We start from the raw sequence: 21,722 nt of genomic DNA, 5'->3' as shown, positions 1-21,722 counted from the left end.
CCTGCTCTTCTGCTGCATGTGTAGCTACAGGGGATGGCATACTTCCATTAGCATCATTTGGTGATTTTCCTTTTAACTGCTCTGACATGTGAGTTATCGACAAGCAATAAAAGTAAAACATATCCTGGAACATAAGTGGAGTGTGATTGAGTGGAGGAAAATTCATGATCTACACGGCTATTTTCTTAGAGGGAAAATGTGTAAAATGTCTTGAATTTATAGAATAAAAAACAAACTACTGGATGAATTCAGCAGGTCAAGGAGCTACTGTGGAGGGAATTGGACAGTATGTTTTGGGTTGAAGAAAAGTCCCGATCCAAAATGGTATCTGTCTATTTCCCTCCATAGATGCTGCCTGACCCACTGAGTTCTTCCAGCAGTTTGTTTTTTTATTCTAGATTCTAGCATCAGCAGTCTCTTGTGTCTCTGTCTTAATTCATAGTGATAATTCTGTCCTTATTAAGGTCGAAGTGAAGTAGTTTCCTTGTATGTATCGTAGAAGCCAGTATGTGGATCACGATATCGTCCATAATTTTATTATCGCGAGCCTATTACTATTTTTAATCCCCAAGTTAAATCTCAATGTGCTTTGCTCAATGATAGGCTGCATCCCAAAGTACTTAAGGAAGTAGCCCCAGAAATAGTGGATGCATTACTGATAATTTTTCAAAACTCTTTAGATTCTGGAGTAGTTCCTGAGGATTGGAGGGTAGCTAATGTAACCCCACTTTTTAAAAAGGGAGGGAGAGAGAAAACGGGGAATTACAGACCAATTAGTCTAACATCGGTAGTGGGGAAACTGCTAGAGTCAGTTATTAAACATGGGATAGCGGCACATTTGGAAAGTGGTGAAATCATTGGACAAAGTCAGCATGGATTTATGAAAGGTAAATCATGTCTGACGAATCTTATAGAATTTTTCGAGGATGTAACTAGTCGAGTGGATAAGGGAGAACCAGTGGATGTGTTATATTTGGACTTTCAGAAGGCTTTCGACAAGGTCCCACATAAGAGATTAGTATACAAACTTAAAGCACATGGTATTGGGGGTTCAGTATTGATGTGGATAGAGAACTGGCTGGCAGACAGGAAGCAAAGAGTAGGAGTAAACGGGTCCTTTTCACAATGGCAGGCAGTGACTAGTGGGGTACCGCAAGGCTCAGTGCTGGGACCCCAGCTATTTACAATATATATTAATGATTTGGACGAGGGAATTGAATGCAACATCTCCAAGTTTGCGGATGACACGAAGCTGGGGGGCAGTGTTAGCTGTGAGGAGGATGCTAGGAGGCTGCAAGGTGACTTGGGTAGGCTGGGTGAGTGGGCAAATGCATGGCAGATGCAGTATAATGTGGATAAATGTGAGGTTATCCACGTTGGTGGCAAAAACAGGAAAGTAGACTATTATCTGAATGGTGGCCGATTAGGAAAAGGGGAGATGCAACGAGACCTGGGTGTCATGGTACACGAGTCATTGAAAGTAAGCATGCAGGTGCAGCAGGCAGTGAAGAAAGCGAATGGTATGTTGGCATTAATAGCAAAAGATTTGAGTATAGGAGCAGGGAAATTCTACTGCAGTTGTACAGGGTCTTGGTGAGACCACACCTGGAGTATTGTGTACAGTTTCGGTCTCCTAATCTGAGGAAAGACAATCTTGCCATAGAGGGAGTACAGAGAAGGTTCACCAGACTGATTCCTGGGATGTCAGGACTTTCATATGAAGAAAGACTGGATAGACTCGGCTTGTGCTTGTTAGAATTTAGAAGATTGAGGGGGGATCTTATAGAAACTTACAAAATTCTTAAGGGGTAGGACAGGCTAGATGCAGGAAGATTGTTCCCGATGTTGGGGAAGTCCAGAACAAGGGGTCACAGTTTAAGGATAAGGGGGAAATCTTTTCGGACCGAGATGAGAAAAACATTTTTCACACAGAGAGTGGTGAATCTCTAGAATTATCTGCCACAGAAGGTAGTTGGGGCCAGTTCATTAGCTATATTTAAGAGGGAGTTAGATGTGGCCCTTGTGGCTAAAGGGATCAGGGGGTATGGAGAGAAGGCAGGTATGGGATACTGAGTTGGATGATCAGCCATGATCATATTGAATGGCGGTGCAGGCTCGAAGGGCTGAATGGCCTACTCCTGCACCTATTTTCTATGTTTCTATGAAGACAAATCATTTATTTTCTGCTTAAAATTCAGAATCTTTTCGCTTACAATATTGAATATGAGCTGGAAAATTGTAACTGGCACACAAGTTTCTTAATAACTGCAAAAAAGAATTCCATCCCATTATATAAACAGGAAATAAATAGGCAAAGGAACTTCAGGAATAACTTTCAATTGAAGAAGTGCTGCAACAATCACCTGTAACTAATTTTAATCCATGAAGGCATAATATGTATTTAATTCCAATATAACCATTTCTTTTGAATATTTGCAATTATGTTCATTTTTTCCAACCCAAATCTGTCCCACATAGAACATACTCTTGGACTGAAAAATGATCAGTTATTTTTTACCTGCTTGGTGACATCTCTTGTCCATGGTGCCACACCTTGTCCATCACACCAGCCATTTCTGCCATAGAGCCAAGTGCCATGTTCATTTGGGACCACACCCTCTGAAACCCTGTCAGCGCAACCCAAAGAAGTGCCTAGGTAGAATAAAATTAACGTTTAGTTTATGTTAATTGCGTGAAAAATATCCTTTATAAATGACATTTGTTACATGTGGTGTGTATTTCATCACGAGTGTCTGTAGGGGAGCTCTAATACATATTTTCAATGTCGGTCATAAGGAGTAGAATTAGGCCATTCGGTTCATCAAGTCTACTCCACCATTAAATCATGGCCTCCACAGCCGTCTGTGGCAAATAATTCAACAGATTCACCACCATGACTAAATAACTTTCTCCTCATCTCTTTCCGAACAGAACACCCTTTAATTCGGATCTATGACCTCTAATCCTATGACCTCTCCCACTAGTGAAGACATCCTCTCCACATATATATCCAAGCCTTTCACTATTCTGTTTGTTTCAATGAGGTCCCCCCTCATTCTTCAAAACTCTAGTGAGTATAGTTGCTGACAAACACTCATCATAGGTTAACTTACTCATTCATGGGAAGGAGGCAAACTATAATGTACAAATATGGAAGATTGAACTCAGATTATCTCACTTAGGTTTTTTTAATTCAAAACTAATCATGCCAACATCAATGACACATCCATGACAGAAAGTTTAATATGAACAAGACAGGTTGCATTTTTCATCAATGTAATTTTGCCTTTTAAAATACATTGAATTTTGAAATCAAATTAAGTCTCCACACAAGTCTCCGTAACAAAAGGCAAGAGAAAGTAAAAATACATTTGCATTTTCTCAAAATCTTTTTAGATCCCAGAACATCAATAAAAATTGTACCACTGTAAAACAGCCCTTTGTTGTTTAGTTGATGCACGACATCGACCTCAGAGATGAAGCTTAATTTTTTGGAACCAAAAGACGCAAACAGCTAAAAATTATTTAGCTTGCTCAACTGCTCCTTCAATTATTAAACAAAACCTTTCCAGAATCTTTTGAGATAAATATGTTTTACCAAGAGGATGTGTCGTCGCATATCATCCACGTTATCTCAACAGTACCTACCTTCCCAGAAACTCTGACAATTACAAAGAACAAGAGCAGCAATGTCATAGGAATGCTGGGATTTTCTCCAGATTACAACATTGTGACATGGATATAATCTGTCTCTCATTCATCATCATTAGTCAAAATCATAAAATCCTGATATTTCATTGTACAAGTATCTTAAGAAATAACACTGTTGCCAACTTTTGGAGTTACTAATGTGCCTTTTCCATATGAACGAACAAGAGATTTTGTGTGTTATTGCCAGCACATACCGTGCTGAGGCTTTTTAAGGCACTGGTCAGACTGCATTTGGAGTATTGTGAGTAATATTGTGCTACATATCCGAGGATGCTCTGGCGTTGGATAGGGTCCTGTGTGGGTTTATAAAAATAATCCCAGGGTTGATTGGGTTACTGTTTGATGAGTGTTTTACAGCTCTGGGCTTGTAGTTACTGTAGTTTAGAGGGATGAGGGGGGTCTGATTGAAACTTACCGAATAATGAAAGGACTGGATAGAGTGGATGTGGAGAGGATGTTTCCACGACTGGGAGAGTCTAGGACCAGAGAGCACAGCCTCAGAATTAAAGGACTTACCTTTGCAAAGGAAAACAGACACAAAATGCTGGAGTAACACAATGGGACAGGCAGCATCTCTAGAGGGAAGGAATGAGTGTTACTAAACACTTTAACTCCCCCTCTGATTCCAGACCTTTCTGACCTGGGCCTCCTCCACTGTCGTGTGAGGCCAAATGCAAATTGGAGGACAGCACCTCACATTTCACTTGGGCAGCTTACATCCCTGTGATATGAATATTGTTTTATCTAACTTCATGTAACCATTGCTTTCCCTCTCTCTCCGTCCCTCTCCCACCCTAGTTCTTCGACTAGTATCACTGCCATTAATTTTACTGTTTGTATGCCTCATTGTCACATTCCCTTGTACATTTCCTTGTACATCGTCTGCTTTGATCTGTCCATTTCACACCTTACATTCTCTTTGTACCCTTCCATACTCTAGTTTCCCTCTCCCTTGAATCTCAGTCTGAAGAAAGGACTCGACCCAAAACATCACCCATTCCTTCTCTCTAGAGATGCTGCCTGTCCCGCCGAGTTAATCCAGCATTTTGTGTCTATCTTCAGTGCCAACCAGTATCAGCAGTTCCTTATGATACCTTTAGAAAGGAGATAAGGAAGAATTTATTTAGCCAGAGGGTGGTGAATCTGTGTAATTCATTGTCAGTCTAAAGTGAAAGCCAAGTCTTTGGTTATTTTTAAAATGGAGATTGGCAAGATTAGTAAGGGTGTCAAAGGTTATGGGGAGGTGGCAGGAGAAGAGGTTTGAGAGGAAAAGATAGATCAACTATGTTTGAATGGTGGAATACATTCAATGGGCTGAAAGGCCTAATTCTGCTCCTATGGCATATGAACTTACTTCCTAGTGCCTGAAGGATGGAATTTTTAATTCAAAGCTTTGTCATGCTTTCCTTGAGTCATTATATGTACAATTTGCTCTACATAACAGAATATTATCGATAGACACAAGATGCTGGAGTAACTCAGTGGGTCAGGCAGTATCTCTGGAGAAAATGGATAGGTGACGTTTTGGGTCGGGACTCTTCCTCAGACTGATTGTAGAAGGCAGAGTGGGGGGAAAAAACGGAAGCAAAGAAAAAAGAATACTGTTGATGTTGATTATATTTGCATGTATTAAATTCTTACAATTCTTTACCTTTGTAGTTATGCAGTTGCAAGTCTTTGAATGTTTTAAATTGTGGAATGTAGAAACTATTGCTTTGTGAGGAAATAAAACAGCTGTTTAAAATGTCATAAGCAGTTATGAGACACATCTCTGTTATTAGTAACCCTAGTTCAAACAGTAAATTGAGGGACCTCCATACGTAAAGACTCGACAGTGGCTACAATAGCCAAGTGAACAAGTCTTAGTTTAACAACAAAAGGCTAGAACTTTTCAAATCAGATCTACTTCGTTTATTGCCATATAAAAAAGGGTACAATGAAATTCCTAGTTCACATGAAGATCATCCAGTAAACAATAAACATAATAAATACAATGACTAATGCAAAAAGAGCAGAAGTGTGCAAAGGTTTCAGTGCGACTGCATACAAGAATAATAGAATAACTGAAAGTCACCTATCCATGTTCTCCAGAGATGTTGCCTGACCCACTGAATTACTCCAGCACGTTGTGTCTTTTTGTGTAAACCATCATCTGCAGTTCCCCGTTTGTACGAGGTAAAGTTAATAATAATAGTACATGGCCGCATGTCTGGAAAGATCGTGTGAAAGAGATGATTGCTTCATGAGTCTGATAGCCATGAGAAAGAAGCTGTTCTTAAATGTGGATGTCGGGTTTTAAGCTCCTGCATCTTCTCCGATAAGGTAGAAGAGAAAAAAGGGAATGGCAGGGTGTCAAGATGAACTGGATGGAAAGATGTAACAAGCCTGCGATGGACTGGGTAGTATTCACTACCCTCTGCAGGTTCAGGTGAACAAGAGCAGAGCAGTTACATATGAAATGGATCCTGTCAAAATACGCTCTAGAATTTCATTGTCCTATACAGGGACACATGACAATAAACTAACTTGAACTTGAACTTGAACTTGAACTTGAATTCTGTAGAAATTCAAAGGAATCTATGTGGATATGCTGAATCTCCTCAGTCACCGAAGAAAGTAAATACACTTATGCGCTTTCTTAATCACCACAGGAGTGTGAAGGGACCAGGATAGATTGCTGGTGATATAGTTGCCAATAAATTGAAGCTGTTGACAATCTTTACAGCAGCACCATTGACGAGGACAGGGTTGTGTTCACTCCTCCTGCTTCCTTAGGCCAACAGATAATTCTTTCACCTGGTGATGCTGAGGCCACGGTTGTTGTCCTGACACCTTGACACAAAGTTCATGATCTCTTTCCGACACTCATTGTTGCTGTTGATCTAGCTGGTAACAGCAGTCCATTCATTTTGAGCGGTCCATATGATAAATGGAGAAACCTCAGGTTGTATGGCAGGTAGATAAAAAATGCTGGAGAAACTCAGCGGGTGAGGCAGCATCTATGGAGCGAAGGAATAGGTGACGTTTCGGGTCGAGACCCTTCTTCAGACTGAAGAAAGGTCTCGACCCGAAACGTGCATGAACGAACTACAAGTAATGTAAGTACTCAGTTAAAATGACATTAAAGTAAATACTGAATACTGAATTGTTCATCCCAGTTTGGCTAAAGAATAAATCAGGGAAGGTAGTGCATCCATGGATAACAAGGGAAATCAGGGATAGTATCAAAACAAAAGATGAAGCATACAAATTAGCCAGAAAAAGCAGCCTACCAGGGGACTGGGAGAAATTCAGAGTCCAGCAGAGGAGGACAAAGGGCTAAATTAGGAAAGGGAAAATAGATTATGAAAGAAAACTGGCAGGGAACATAAAAACTAACTGCAAAAGTTTTTATGGATATGTGAAGAGAAAAAGGTTAGTTAAAACAAATGTAGGTCCCTTGCAGTCAGAAACAGGCGAATTGATCATGGGGAACAAGGACATGGCAGACCAATTGAATAACTACTTTGGTTCTGTCTTCACTAAGGAAGACATAAATAACCTGCCGGAAATAGCAAGGGACCGGGGGTCAAATGAGATGGAGGATCTGAGTGAAATCCAGGTTAGCCGGGAAGTGGTGTTAGGTAAATTGAATGGATTAAAGGCCGATAAATCCCCAGGGCCAGATAAGTTGCATCCCAGAGTACTTAAAGAAGTAGCCCCAGAAATAGTGGATGCATTAGTGATAATTTTTCAAAACTCTTTAGATTCTGGAGTAGTTCCTGAGGATTAAAGGGTAGCTAATGTAACCCCACTTTTTAAAAAGGGAGGGAGAGAGAAAACGGGGAATTACAGACCAGTTAGTCTAACATCGGTAGTGGGGAAAATGCTGGAGTCAGTTAGTAAAGATGGGATAGATGGGATAGCAGCACATTTGGAAAGTGGTGAATTCATTGGACAAAGTCAGCATGGATTTATGAAAGGTAAATCATGTCTGACGAATCTTATAGAATTTTTCGAGGATGTAACTAGTAGAGTGGATAAGGGAGAACCAGTGGATGTGTTATATCTGGACTTTCAGAAGGCTTTTGACAAGGTCCCACATAAGAGATTAGTATGCAAACTTAAAGCACATGGTATTGGGGGTTCAGTATTGATGTGGATAGAGAACTGGCTGGCAGACAGGAAGCAAAGAGTAGGAGTAAACGGGTCCTTTTCAGAATGGCAGGCAGTGACTAGTGGGGTACCGCAAGGCTCAGTGCTGGGACCCCAGCTATTTACAATATATATTAATGATCTGGATGAGGGAATTGAATGCAACATCTCCAAGTTTGCGGATGACACGAAGCTGGGGGGCAGTGTTAGCTGTGAGGAGGATGCAAAAACAGGAAAGTAGGCTATTATCTGAATGGTGGCCGATTAGGAAAAGGGGAGATGTAACGAGACCTGGGTGTCATGGTACACCAGTCATTGAAAGTAGGCGTGCAGGTGGAGCAGGCAGTGAAGAAAGCGAATGGTATGTTAGCATTCATAGCAAAAGGATTTGAGTATAAGAGCAGGGAGGTTCTACTGCAGTTGTACAGGGTCTTGGTGAGACCACACCTGGAGTATTGCGTACAGTTTTGGTCTCCTAATCTGAGGAAAGACATTCTTGCCATAGAGGGAGTACAGAGAAGGTTCACCAGACTGATTCCTGGAATGGCAGGACTTTCATATGAAGAAAGACTGGATAGACTTGGCTTGTACTCGCTAGAATTTAGAAGATTGAGGGGGGATCTTATAGAAACTTACAAAATTCTTAAGGGGTTGGACAGGCTAGATGCAGGAAGATTATTCCCGATGTTGGGGAAGTCCAGAACAAGGGGTCACAGTTTAAGGATACGAGGGAAGTCTTTTAGGACCGAGATGAGAAAATCATTTTTTACACAGAGAGTGATGAATCTGTGGAATTCTCTGCCGCAGAAGGTAGTTGAGGCCAGTTCATTGGCCATATTTAAGACAACAACAACAACAACAATCAGTTTTATTCGTCACATTGCACATAAAGTGCAAGTGAAATGAATTTGTCAGCAGCGGTACAATAATAAAGAACACAAAATACACAATAAACATTTAACACAAACATCCACCACAGCATTCATCACTGTGGTGGAAGGCACAAAATTTGACCAGTCCTCCTCCATTTCCCCCCGTGGTCGGGACCAGAGTCCAGAGTCAGTCCAGGATCGGCTCTTCCCCACCGGAGACCGCGGCTTTAGGTTAGTGTAGGCCGCAGGCCGGCGGTCGAAGATTTAAAGTCCCTGCCGCAGCCAGAAGCACCGCAGACTGCAGGGCCGGCGGTCGAAGCTCCCCTCCAGGGGTGATGATAAGTCCATGCCGGGCCCACGGTAGAAGTTGGCCGCGGGCCGGCCGTGGAAGCTTCTTCTTCTCCCGAGTCCCCAACGAGGGATCCCGGGCTGTAGACGCTGCGCCAGCTGGAACTCTGCAGACCGCGGCTTCAGGCTGCCGGCTGCCGCGGGCCAGCGAAACGGAGCACTCCCCTCCAGCGAGCCCCAGCGAGGGCTCGCCCGCTCCACGCCGAGAGTCCACGCTGCGCCCGCCGCTGAAGCCCCGTGCGCGTCTCAGGGAAAGGCCGCCCGATCCTCGTTGTTAGGCCATGGGGGAGGCGACCTGGAAAAAGTCGCCTCTCCATGGAGGAGGCGACCGAGACGGTTTCCCCCTCACCCACCCCCCACACAAGACACACAAAGAAACACAAAAAACATACTTTAAAACATAATAAAAAAACTAAAAAAGTTGGAAAAAAACGGACACGCTGCTGACAGGGCGCCAGCTTGCAGCGCCCCCACCGACAAGAGGGAGTTAGATGTGGCCCTTGTGGCTAAAGGGATCAGGGGGTATGGAGAGAAGGCAGATATGGGATACTGAGTTGGATGACCAGCCATGAATCATACTCTCAAAAAGATTTTTTGCCATACAAAATATCCAATTATTTTTAGGATCCTTTTTATATCTTCCAAATAGGGATTTTTGTAACTGAAATGTTCCATATAAAAAATCACATTAATTGCAAATGTATCACCATAAGTGTTTATAATTCCCCATATAAAATAATAGATTCTGGAGCCTAATTAATGATTATGATATAGTGTAAAGTAATGTTATCAGAATCTCTAATATTTCATGAAGCCATTATAATACATGAACTGACTACTGATGTTTCCAAACAAAAAAGAACATGATTTGTGCAAACTCTTAAGTATATTGTGAAAATAAATGATTCCAAATTTCAGATACATTGACGAGTGCTTTGGTGCTGGTTCCAGCACACGTCCTGCATACATCAATTTTATCACCATCACCACTTTCATCCAAGCTGGTCTCAAATTCTTCTGAACCATATCTGACACTTCCATTCCTTCTCCCATCTGAGATGGATATCTGTATGTCTCCATCTCAGAAGACAAACTATCCACTAACATTTACAATAAACCCTCCCACAGCTACCTAGACTACTCCTCTTTCTAACCTGGGAAGGATTCCACCCATTTCTCCCAGTTTCTTTCTCCGCCACATCTGCTCTCAAGATGAGACCTTCCACTTGCTACCCACCCTTTCCTGACCCCTGGCACTATCCCCTGCAACCCCAGGGATGCAACACTTGTCTTGTGGCTTCCCCCTCGCCAACATTCATGGACCGAAACAGCTCTTCCAAGTGAGGCAATGATTCACATGCACATCCTTCAACCTCGTTTTTTGCAGTTGATGCAGAGTACCTGCGCTCTTTCCACATTGGCCATCTTGAACTCCCACTGGCATGCCATTTCAATTCCTCTTCCCACTCCCACAATGAATTGTCCACCCTCAGCCTTCTCCACTGCTAAGGTGAGACCCAATGCAAACTAAAAATAACACCTCATATTCCGCTTGGATAGTCAACAACCCAATGGCATGAACATAAAATTTTCCAACTTTAGGTAATGCTCCCCCTTGCTGCAATCCCATCCCTCTTCTCCCAATGCTCCTCCAGTCCTATTTTTGTCCCTTTTCCTACCCTTCTCCAACCCCTCATCTCCCATTTTTGTCCCCCTACTGCTTCTGCATCCATGGACTCCCCTCACCCCCATCAGCTTCTGGTTCCATCTGCCATTCACCTCTCCCCCAGTTATCACCCTCACTCAACCATGGCGTCACGTGGCAGATCTTGGCAGACTGGGGTGCCATGCCTGCCCGCTATGAGCAGGCCTGGCTCGCCCACCGCAGAGCTGAAAAACCCTCCTCCAAGAGGCAGGCTGCTGAGCCCCGCCCTGCTCTTCCCTTGGGCCGGAGAGGAGGTGATGAGAGTCAAGATGGTGGCAGCAGATGCATGGAACAAAGAGCCAGTAAGTGGACCGGCTGTGGGAGACAGAGCAGTGCATTTCAACGGTGGAGGCCCTGCAGCAGCCTGAGGCTCGGCTGGATAGGGCGCCGCTCCAAGAGATTGAGCATGCAGATCTGCAGTGGCACAGAGCAGTGGAGCACAACAACGGCTACGCTTGGCCAGACTGACCCGGCAACGCAGCCAGGACAATGGGCATTTATGCCCAGGTTAAGAACTCTACACTTATGACATCTTGGACTTGAAAATGTCGCCAAATCTAGCACCACTTGTATTCTGTCTCAGTGTACTATTCTTAGATGTGTACTGAATCTATGATGTGCTTATGTATAGTTATAATTTCACTGAACTGTATGCAAAAAATAATTTCTCCGTACTTGTCACCATGTGACAATAACGTACTATTGAATCAATGAACCTATCAGACTCTAGCACCTGGTATACTTTATATTCCTGCTTGTCACCTTGCAACAGCTATCTCTACCTTCACCAACCCCTCTCCTAGTACCGGAAGGAGATGGACAACAAGAAAGAGATAGACATCTTAGTAACGGTGTTAGGGGAGTAACCTTCCCCTCAATGTCTGCAAGATGAAGAAGCTGGTTTTGACTATAGCAAGCATGGTAGAGTATATGCCCCAATCAACATCAATGGTGCCAAAGTGGAAATGGTGGATAGCTACAGGTTTCCTGATGTTAATATTACCAACGATCTGTTGCGGACCAGCCACGTTGGCTATATTTAAGAGGGAGTTAGATGTGGCCCTTGTGGCTAAAGGGATCAGGGGGTATGGAGAGAAGGCAGGTACAGGATACTGAGTTGGATGATCAGCCATGATCATATTGAATGGCGGTGCAGGCTCGAAGGGCCGAATGGCCTACTCCTGCACCTATTTTCTATGTTTCTATGTTTCTATGTAAGAGCCAAGGCGCTACACCAGCGCATCTATTTCCTGAGGAGACTGAAGAAATTTGGCATGACTCGAATGACTCTTACAAACTTATTCAAAAGCACCAAAGAAAGCATACTGTTGTGTTCAAGAAGGAACTGCAGATGCTGGAAGATCGAAGGTACACAAAAATGCAGGAGAAACTCAGCGGGTGCAGCAGCATCTATGGAGTGAAGGAAATAGGCGACGTTTCGGGCCGAAACCCTTCTTCAGACTGAAAGAAAGCATACTGTCAGGTTGCATCACAGATTGATTTGGGAATAGCTCTGCCCCAGACTGCAAGAAATTGTAGAAAGTTGTAGATGTAGCCCAGTTCATCACAAAAAACAGCTTTCCCACCATTGACTTCATCTACACTTCACACTGCCTCAGAAAAACAGCCAACATAATCGAAGACTTGCCCCATCCCAGTCATTCCTGCTTCTTCCTGCTCCCATTTGGCTTGAAAGCTTGAAAGAATGTGATACATGGCTCAGGAACAATTTCTTTCCTATGTTGTCAGGCTTCTGAAGATTCATCCATAGCTGTTCGAAACACTGTTCAAAGCTGCTCCAAGTATTGTTCCAATCACCTTGACCGCATTGTGAACATTGACGTTGTCAATGGAACTGGTGTGCTACAATGCTGAGAACTATATTCTGAATTCTGTACCTTCCCCTTTGCGCAATCAATTGAATTCAAGTTTGATTTGATTGTATTTATGTATAGTATATCTGATCTGTCTGGCTAGCATGCAAAACAATTTTTTTAACTGTACCTCTGTATATGTTACAATAATAAACCTAAATTTAAATCTAACTCTAAGTTATGTGTGTTATGATTGTGTTTATAGTTTGTTTGGTTGTTTGGTTGTTTGTCTTTTTGCACAAAGTCCGCGAGCATTGTCACTTTCACTTCACTGCACATCTCGTATGTGTATGTGACAAATAAACTTGACTTGACTTGACTTAACTGGATCGCACTGCCTGACATCCTTCTCCACCAATCACCTCTAGCTCAGACCTCATCACTCCTCCTCACCTATTTATATTGACCATCACCGCTCTCAGTACTGATACAAGGTTTTGACCTGAAACGTTTCCATTCCTCCACCTCCCACACCCTTCACAGATGCTGCTCAGTCCACTCAGTTCCTCCAGCAGATTGTTTATTGCTTCAGATATTATTCTGGTTTCAAAGTCTAACTCTGCTGGCAGAACATCAATTTCTAGTCCTCACCCAATAGAAAGAGATTGATGCTGTATCCTTTCTTGTAATTTTCAAACATGATGCATTAACTACTTGCAAACCGTATAGTTTCAGACCATATGTTAAGAAAAATGAATATTGCAAACATTTCCAAGTTCCTTACCAGCTTTATCAAATATCCTTGAATTATTAAATATGCCATTAATTACAAAATGATGAGAAGTGACACAGAACTCTCCACAGCCATTCTCATCACTTCCATGGCCTGTAATCACAGCATAGAGTTCAACCTGAAACAAAATAAAATGTATGTCAGAAACACCCTCAAAATTAAATTATATACATTTCAGTGAAGTCTGATGATCTCATTATTGCACAGTGAGACTTATTAGTAATGTCTAATCATTTATTTCGTTAAAATGACAGGGTATGTTAATTTCTAAAATATGTTCCAGTGTAGATTGTAAAACTAAGGGTAAATATGTATTTCATTCCAGAATCCGAATGCATCAACATAATTTAATATGAAGACACAAGGAACTGCAGATGCTAAAACCTTGATCAAGATACAAAGTGCTGGAGGAACTCAGTGGCTAAGGCAGCATTTATGGAGGAGATGGATACGTGACATTTCATGTCAGGACACTTCTTCAGACTCATATTTAATATGATATTCTTAGTTTAGTATTTTCATTTGATAATTTTCGAGGGTAATTATCTGTTTGGAAAGAAACTGACAAATGAATCATTTGGCCATCTTATCAGAATTTGCAAATGACATTAAAAAGAAGGCTCAACATTGCATGGAATGCATTCTCCATCAAATTACTTCCCAGGTGTTACATTGAAAACTGTATAGCACACATGCAATTGTGCAGTAAGCCAGGCACCCCATTGTGACCGGGTGACACTAGTCAAGTAATTATTTTTGAAAGGAAGGTCTGGAATTCCTGTCGAGAATCTGAGAGTTGTTTATCACAATGTGCTTTTGCTTCACAATCAAGGGTAATTTGGGCCACAAATACGCCTGTTTTCATTGATGGATCTGTATGGAGCGAGCAGCTTCAAATTCCTGGACATTTAACATCTTGCATGACCTATTCTGAGCCCAGCACACAGATATAATCATGAAGACGGTGCAGCAGCGCCTCTACTTTTGTAGCAGCTTAAAGAGATTTGGCATTTCACCGAATATTCTTACGGACTTCCACAGATGCCCTGTAGAAAGTATCCTGACTGGTTGCATCATGGCCTGGTACTGCAATTACAATGTATAGGTACACAAGTGGCTGTAGAAATGGTGGACTCATCATCGTCCATCACAGGCACAGCCCTCGCCACCACTGAAACCATCTACATGAGACACTATCTCAAGAAGGCGGTATCTATTATCAAGAATCCCCAGCATTTGGGCCATGCCTTCTTCTCACTGCTACTATCGACCCAGCTCAGAAACAGCTACTTTCCTACAACTATCAGGTTCTTGAACCAATCTGCAGACCCTTAATCTTACCTCGACAATGGAACACTACGGAAAACCACTCGCACTACCATGGACGTTTTCTCTAATCGTGTTGTTGCACTAATGCCTTGAAATGTTTTATGTTAACTTATGTATAATTTGTGTAATTGATGATTTTATATGCTCATCTGAGTCTACATGCCTGTGATGCTGCTGCAAGCAAGATTTTCATTGCACATGTATACACACACCATACTTGTGCATAGTACAAAAAACTTGACTTTCCTGCTGTGAGTGTCTCAAGTCTGTACTCGTACCTCAGGCACAGATACTTGTCTCCCACTGGCAGAATAAAAGGAAGCACCTTTAGAAAGGAGATAAGGAGGAATTTATTTAACGGGAGGATGGCGAATATGTGAAATTCATTGCCACAGACGGTTGTGGAAGCCAAGTCATTGGGTATATTTGCATCGGAGATTGCCAGGCTCTTGATTAGTATGGGTGTCAAAGGTCACGAGAAGGTAGGAGAATGGGGTTGAGAGGGAAAGATAGATCAGCCACGATTGAATGGCAGAGTAGATTCGATGGGCCGAATGATCTAATTATGCTCCTATGACATGATACCTGGATGTTTATGTGTAATTTATGTTTTAGTGCATTGTCTTAGTCTGTGTGTCTGTGATACAGCTGCAAGGGAGATTTTCATTGTACATGTACCTCACGGTGCTTGTGCGTATGACAATAAATTGAGGGCCTGAAATAGCTTGTGTTGCCACAAGAAAAGGGAGAAAAATACCTATTGTGTGTAGGAGGAGAAAAAAACACTAAACTCTGATCTTTAAGGCCTGTTAGCTGGATGAACTTGCAATGTGGGTTAATAATAATCATCGCATTTTCAACAACACAATATTTTGATGCACTTTGCATTGCAGCAGTACTGATGTCATCTTTAAAGATGTCACCTGTAATTGAAGTAGCACATCGACTACCCAGATTTAAACCAAGATCACAAGGAGACCAAGCCTATCCACGACAGATCATAATCAAACTTCGGGATATCTCAACAGTGGAAGAGCTGATGAAAAAAATTAAACATGGAGAGAAGATGATGTACAGAAATGATTCTATCAAACTCCTACGGGACTACCCTTACGAGATTGTGCAAAAGAGAAGAATGTTCTCACAGACAAGAGAAGCTCTTTACGGTGTCAAGGAAGTCATATGCGGAGTGTATTATCCGGCCAGGATGCATATTACTTACAAGGGAGTTTCAAAAACATTTACTAATTCGGTAGCATCTCTTAAATATGCTCAAGAAATCGTGGCAGAACTCACAGCGTAGGAAAAGGGACGTTATGAACAAACTAACTTGCTTATTCCCTCAAAGAGAATATTAGAAGAAAAGAGAAATAACACCAATCTTGAAAAATTATTAAATGCAACAGCTTTTCCACGAGAAGTGTCTAGACATTATTATCTCCCCTTGGACATTGTGGAATTCAACTCAAGGACACTTTGTGTTCAAACGGGGAAAGACTGATAAACATGGGAGTGACGATCGGCTGAGCTGAATGGGGAAAACATTACAAGGACAAGTGTCGCTTTACGATCTTACATAGTTTCACAAAATATAGAGAATTAATAATAATTAATAACTAACAATACTAATATAGAAATAGTAATGGAAACTAACTTGAGGTATATAATGGTAAAAATTGTAAAAATGCGTTGCCTGCTATATAATGCTGACAACACTAATCTTATGTGTTTCGCAGCTTGAGTGGGGAGGGGAGGAGACTCAGGCACCTGGCATAATTCCAGGAGCCTGACTCTGGTTAACCCTTTCAGCGAACAGCTCACTATTAACAAAGCTAAAACCGATTATAAATAGTTAATAGATAAAGAGTGAGGAATATAGGTAATTGAATATATGATTAGATTTGATAAGTCGGAATGAAACATATATATATAGTGTAACTGGGTGAAATAGAACTAATTTGGAAATGGTATCGACCCCCTAGGTTTAGGGTAATAAAGGCAGCGGGGCTAACTTCATAACATCTACACCGGAAGCGGTATGTCGAATCCCACAGACGAGTGGGACACTCACTACAGTGTCGAATACTCAGACACTGTAAATTTACTTGTTCTATTTTTTTTTTTTATCACAATAGGTCACATCTATGTGGTTTTTTTTCAAGGAAAATCGCGGAAGGGAGCTACCAAAGAAGTCTATAATATAAACGCCCCCCAAATAACCAGAGTCCTGAGGTATGGACGCACCGCAATAAATAAGGTCATTAAAATTGGTAAAAATGTATGACGACAATCAAAAGAAAATGGGAGGAATCACACTATTTAGTTGGAATATAAGGGGTATTAATGAACCTATTAAAAGGGGTAAGATACTAGCTCAGTTGAAATCATACAACACGGACATTTCGTTTCTACAAGAAACGCATCTTAAACACCAAGATCAGACGAGACTGAGGGCGAACTGGATAGGCCAAACATTTCACTCTTCATTCACTTCCAAATCTAGAGACACTGCAATCATTATTCGTAAAGGAATACCATTTAAATCAAAGAATATTATATCAGATAAGGAAGGGAGATACCTTATAGTAACAGGAGACATCAATACTACGCCAATTACGCTGGTAAACATTTATGCGCCCAATTTTGATAATCCTCAATTTTTTAATAACATTTTGAATATAATTGCAGAATTTAATTATCAAAATGTTATAATTGGAGGAGACTTCAATTGTGTTTTAGACCCTTATCTAGATAAATCGATGCAAAAACAAAGAGGTAACATGAAATCTAAAACCAGTGAACTCTTACATACATATATAAAAAACACAAATATAGCAGACGTTTGGAGGATTGCAAACCCGACGGGAAGGGATTATTCGTTTTATTCAACGGTACACAAAACATACTCACGTATAGACTATTTTCTAGTGGATACAAAATTAATTCCGTATACTATGAACCCTAAATACCACATCAATGCGATCTCAGACCACTCTCCATTAACTTTTGTTTTAAAATTAGAAGGAATGTTTATGAATAAATCGTTCTGGAGGTTTAACTCGCAAATTTTAAAAGACCCACAAGGGAGTATATATCTAAAAAAACAGATGGATCTATTTTTTGAGATAAATGATACACCAGATATATCCCCCACGCTATTATGGGAATCCTTCAAAGCATTTATTAGAGGAGTCATTATTTCATTTCAAGCTTTTCAAAATAAAAAGAATAAGAATGAACAAAGACATTTAGAAGAACAAATAAAACAATTAGATACAGATAATGCTAAAGATCCAACTATAAACATAATAAAATTCTACTATTGAAATTCAAGCTAAACAAATTGTTGTCAGAGAAAGTTATAACACTATTTCAAATTACTAAACAAGAACATTTTGAATTCGGGGACAAACCCCACAAACTTCTAGCACGCCAATTGAAAAAACGGGAAAAAGAGAATGCAATACTAAAGATTAAATCAGATAGAGGGGAATTATTAACACTACCCAAGGATATCAATAAAAGATTTGCTCAATTTTACCAGAATCCATATACATCTAAAACGTCAATAGACAATAATAAAGTCTCAGAATTTCTGGATAATTGTAATCTCCCTCAATTAGAACTGAGGGAACAAGAGGAACTGGGAGCACAAATTACGTCTAAGGAGATAGAAGACACAATATACACACTTAAGAACGGAAAAACACCAGGACCAGAAGGATTCAGTAACAAATTCTATAAATCCTGTTATGACATAGTTACTCCACGCCTACAGAAAATGTATACATATGCTTTTAAAGAGCAAAGATTACCTGAAACATTAGCAGAATCAACGATCACATTAATACTTAAAAAAGATAAAAATATAGAAGAACCAGGATCATATAGAGCTATTGCTCTGTTAAATACGAATCAAAAAATAATAGCGAAAACACTAGCCAGAAGACTAAGCAGGTATGTTAGTAGATTAATAAATGAGGATCAAACAGGATTTATACCTAAGAGACACTCATTCAATAATTTGAGACGCTTGCTTAACATAATGCATTCACATAAATCTCATGACCAAGAGTTATCTATCATTTCACTGGACGCAGAAAAAGCGTTTGATCAAGTAGTATGGGATTATATGATTAAAGTATTGCAAAAATTCCAAATGGGAGAGAACTTCATCGCATGGATAAAATTATTATATAACAAACCCACGGCTAGAATACTAACTAATAATATACTATCCACGAAATTTGAATGATCAAGGGGTAATAGACAAGGATGTTCATTATCACCGCTGTTAGTTGCTTTGATAATTGAACCCCTTGCTGAATAAATAAGAACACACCCGGATATTTATGGTTATAATACAAAACACTCAAATAACATAATATCTTTATACGCCGATGATGTACTATTGTACATCACAAAACCACAAATTAGTATACCAAACATATTAAATTTAATTGAGGACTTTGGATCCTTCTCAGGATATAGAATAAACTGGAACAAAAGTGAAATTATGTCGATAAAACCAAAAGACTCAACACACCTCCGGAAATTCCCCTTTAAAATAGCCACAGAAAAATTCAAATATTTGGGAATTGAAATTACTAGAAACTACCATGATATGTTTAAAGCCAATTATAATCCCTTACTTAAGAAACTAAATAATTTGATTAAATTCTGGAAAACACTTCCGATGTCCCTAATAGGCAGAATAAACGCTATAAAAATGATCTTTCTACCACAAATCCTATACCTATTTCAATCAATACCTATATATCTCCCAAAAAAGTTTTTCAAAAAATTGGACTCAGACATTACAAATTTTACATGGGATTATAAATCCCATAGAATACAAAGAGCACACCTTAATAAACGAAAAGAGTTGGGTGGTCTAGCGCTCCCCAACTTTATGTATTATAATTGGGCAGTAAATATTAAAAATATGATTCACCTGCTGGACAATTCTGCCCAGCAGGTGGACTGGATTGTAATGGAAAGAGAGGACTGCTCTCTGTATAATATAGGAGCGACTCTCCTCTCACCATTACATCTGAATAACAAAAATTATAATAAAAATCCAATTATACATAGTACAATTAGAACATGGAAACAAATAAAACAGAACCTAAAATTAAGAAACCTATCTCTTTTAATACCAATAGTTAATAATCCATCGTTTAAACCATCAATTATAGACAAATCATTTATACAATGGGAAAGAATGGGAATCAAAACGCTCGGAGATCTGTATGAATTGGGAAAATTACTATCATTTCAACAACTACAACTGAAATATAATTTGAAAAATAATCAATATTTTAAATATCTTCAAATTCGTGATTATCTGAAAAAATACACAAAAGACTATCATAATATGCCTACAGACTTACTGGATGAAGCAATGAAGACAAAGGCGGAATCAGCGAATCTAATATCGTACTTATATAACATCATCTTAAACATAGAAATACCCACAACTGATGGAATTAGAAGAGACTGGGAACAAGAATTAGCTATAAAAATTTCAAAAGAGAGCTGGGATAATCACTTACTCCAGGTGCATAAATGTTCGATCAACGTACGACATACTCTCATCCAATTCAAAACATTACATAGACTATATTAATCAAAAACTAAAATAAATAAACTCTTCCTTAATGTCTCACCCATCTGTGATAAATGTCTGTGTCAAGAAGCTACCATAGCGCATTCTTTCGTTTTTTGTACAAAAATACAAAAATTCTGGAATGAAATATTTGACATCTTTACAAAATTAATTAAAATAAAACTGGTACCAAAACCAGAATGGATTATTTTTGGAATATCGGAAGGTAACCCTGAACTAAACGTGTTTCAGAAGAATTTACTCAATTACGGGCTAATAATGGGAAAAAAGCTCATACTTAAATTCTGGAAAAATGCGCCTACACCAACAATAAAAATGTGGATATCAAATATGTTTGAAACACTACATCTGGAAGAGATGAGATTCCTCTTAGCAGGCAAAGCAGACCATTTCCAAAAGACGTGGTCTACGTTTTTGGAACTATCATAAGCATAAGGTGCAATAGTAATTAAAAATAAATAAATAAATAAATAAATAAAAGGTGCCAGGATCTGGTAACGGGGTGTAAAAAAACAACAACAAAAAAAACAACAAAATAACAAAAACAGGCTTGGTTGGTAGTCCCCTTTCTGCGGAGTTTAATGTTATAATAGAGCGATTGTTTCTCCTTTCTTTTTCCTTCTTTGCTAGGATCTTCTTTCTTTCTTTAATTCATTCTCTAACTTCTTTTCTAAGGGGCTTTCTTTTCTCAACACTCTCTTGCACCTTCACGACTCTTGCGCACTTTCTTTACTTTCTTTACTTCTATCTTTTTCTTAAAGCTCAAAAAATGAAGCGGTACAAAAAATGTATTAAGACATATGTGTTGTGTAGTATTGTAATTTACCGTACTTCTAATAAAATTTTTATTAAAAATTTAAAAAAAAAAAAAAATCTTTAAAGAGGTCTACAGCAAGGATGGCGTACATTAACGCAGAGCATAGTCATATTGTTTAAAAATATCACCAGATTGTAAATGTTGCCATTTGAAGAAAAGTATTTCAGTAGTTTGTCGGAATTAAAGGATTAAATGAATAAGTTGTTGGTGGAGTTAGGATAAAGACAATATGGTACTTATTTTTCTCACTGCTTTGTTGTACATATATTTATTTGCAGCGAAGAAGAAAAATCAGCTGTAATCAAATTCAGATGCATGTCAGTAACAGAAAATATGAATAGATCTCTCAGTTTAAGTTTATTTTATAGTTATTATATTTTTAAATTTCTAAAGGCTACATTGTTAATACAAAAGCCTTTAATTATCTATCTATCTATCTATCTATCTATCTATCTATCTATCTATCTATCTATCTATCTATCTACCTCACGCCTTGTTTCTATCTATCTATCTATCTATCTATCTATCTATCTATCTATCTATCTATCTATCTATCTATCTCTAAAATTC

At 39.6% G+C, this 21,722-nt stretch overlaps 1 protein-coding gene across 1 annotated transcript in view; it reads right to left on the bottom strand.

The window, feature by feature from the left end:
* Positions 1 to 21,722, bottom strand: part of LOC116986660 — a 175,121-nt gene that overhangs the window by 17,949 nt on the left and 135,450 nt on the right. Inside the window, exons 10-11 of the mRNA XM_033042236.1 lie at positions 13,369 to 13,495; positions 2,519 to 2,652 (exon numbers count right to left, since the gene is read on the bottom strand). Of these exons, the coding sequence (XP_032898127.1) occupies positions 2,519 to 2,652; positions 13,369 to 13,495 (261 nt within the window). The remainder of the gene's footprint in view (positions 1 to 2,518; positions 2,653 to 13,368; positions 13,496 to 21,722) is intronic.

The sequence above is a fragment of the Amblyraja radiata genome, chromosome 2 (assembly GCF_010909765.2).
Source record: "Amblyraja radiata isolate CabotCenter1 chromosome 2, sAmbRad1.1.pri, whole genome shotgun sequence".
NCBI lineage: Eukaryota > Metazoa > Chordata > Chondrichthyes > Rajiformes > Rajidae > Amblyraja > Amblyraja radiata.
Note: the sequence above shows the minus strand (reverse complement) of the source record. Positions and strands in the feature narration are given on the sequence as shown.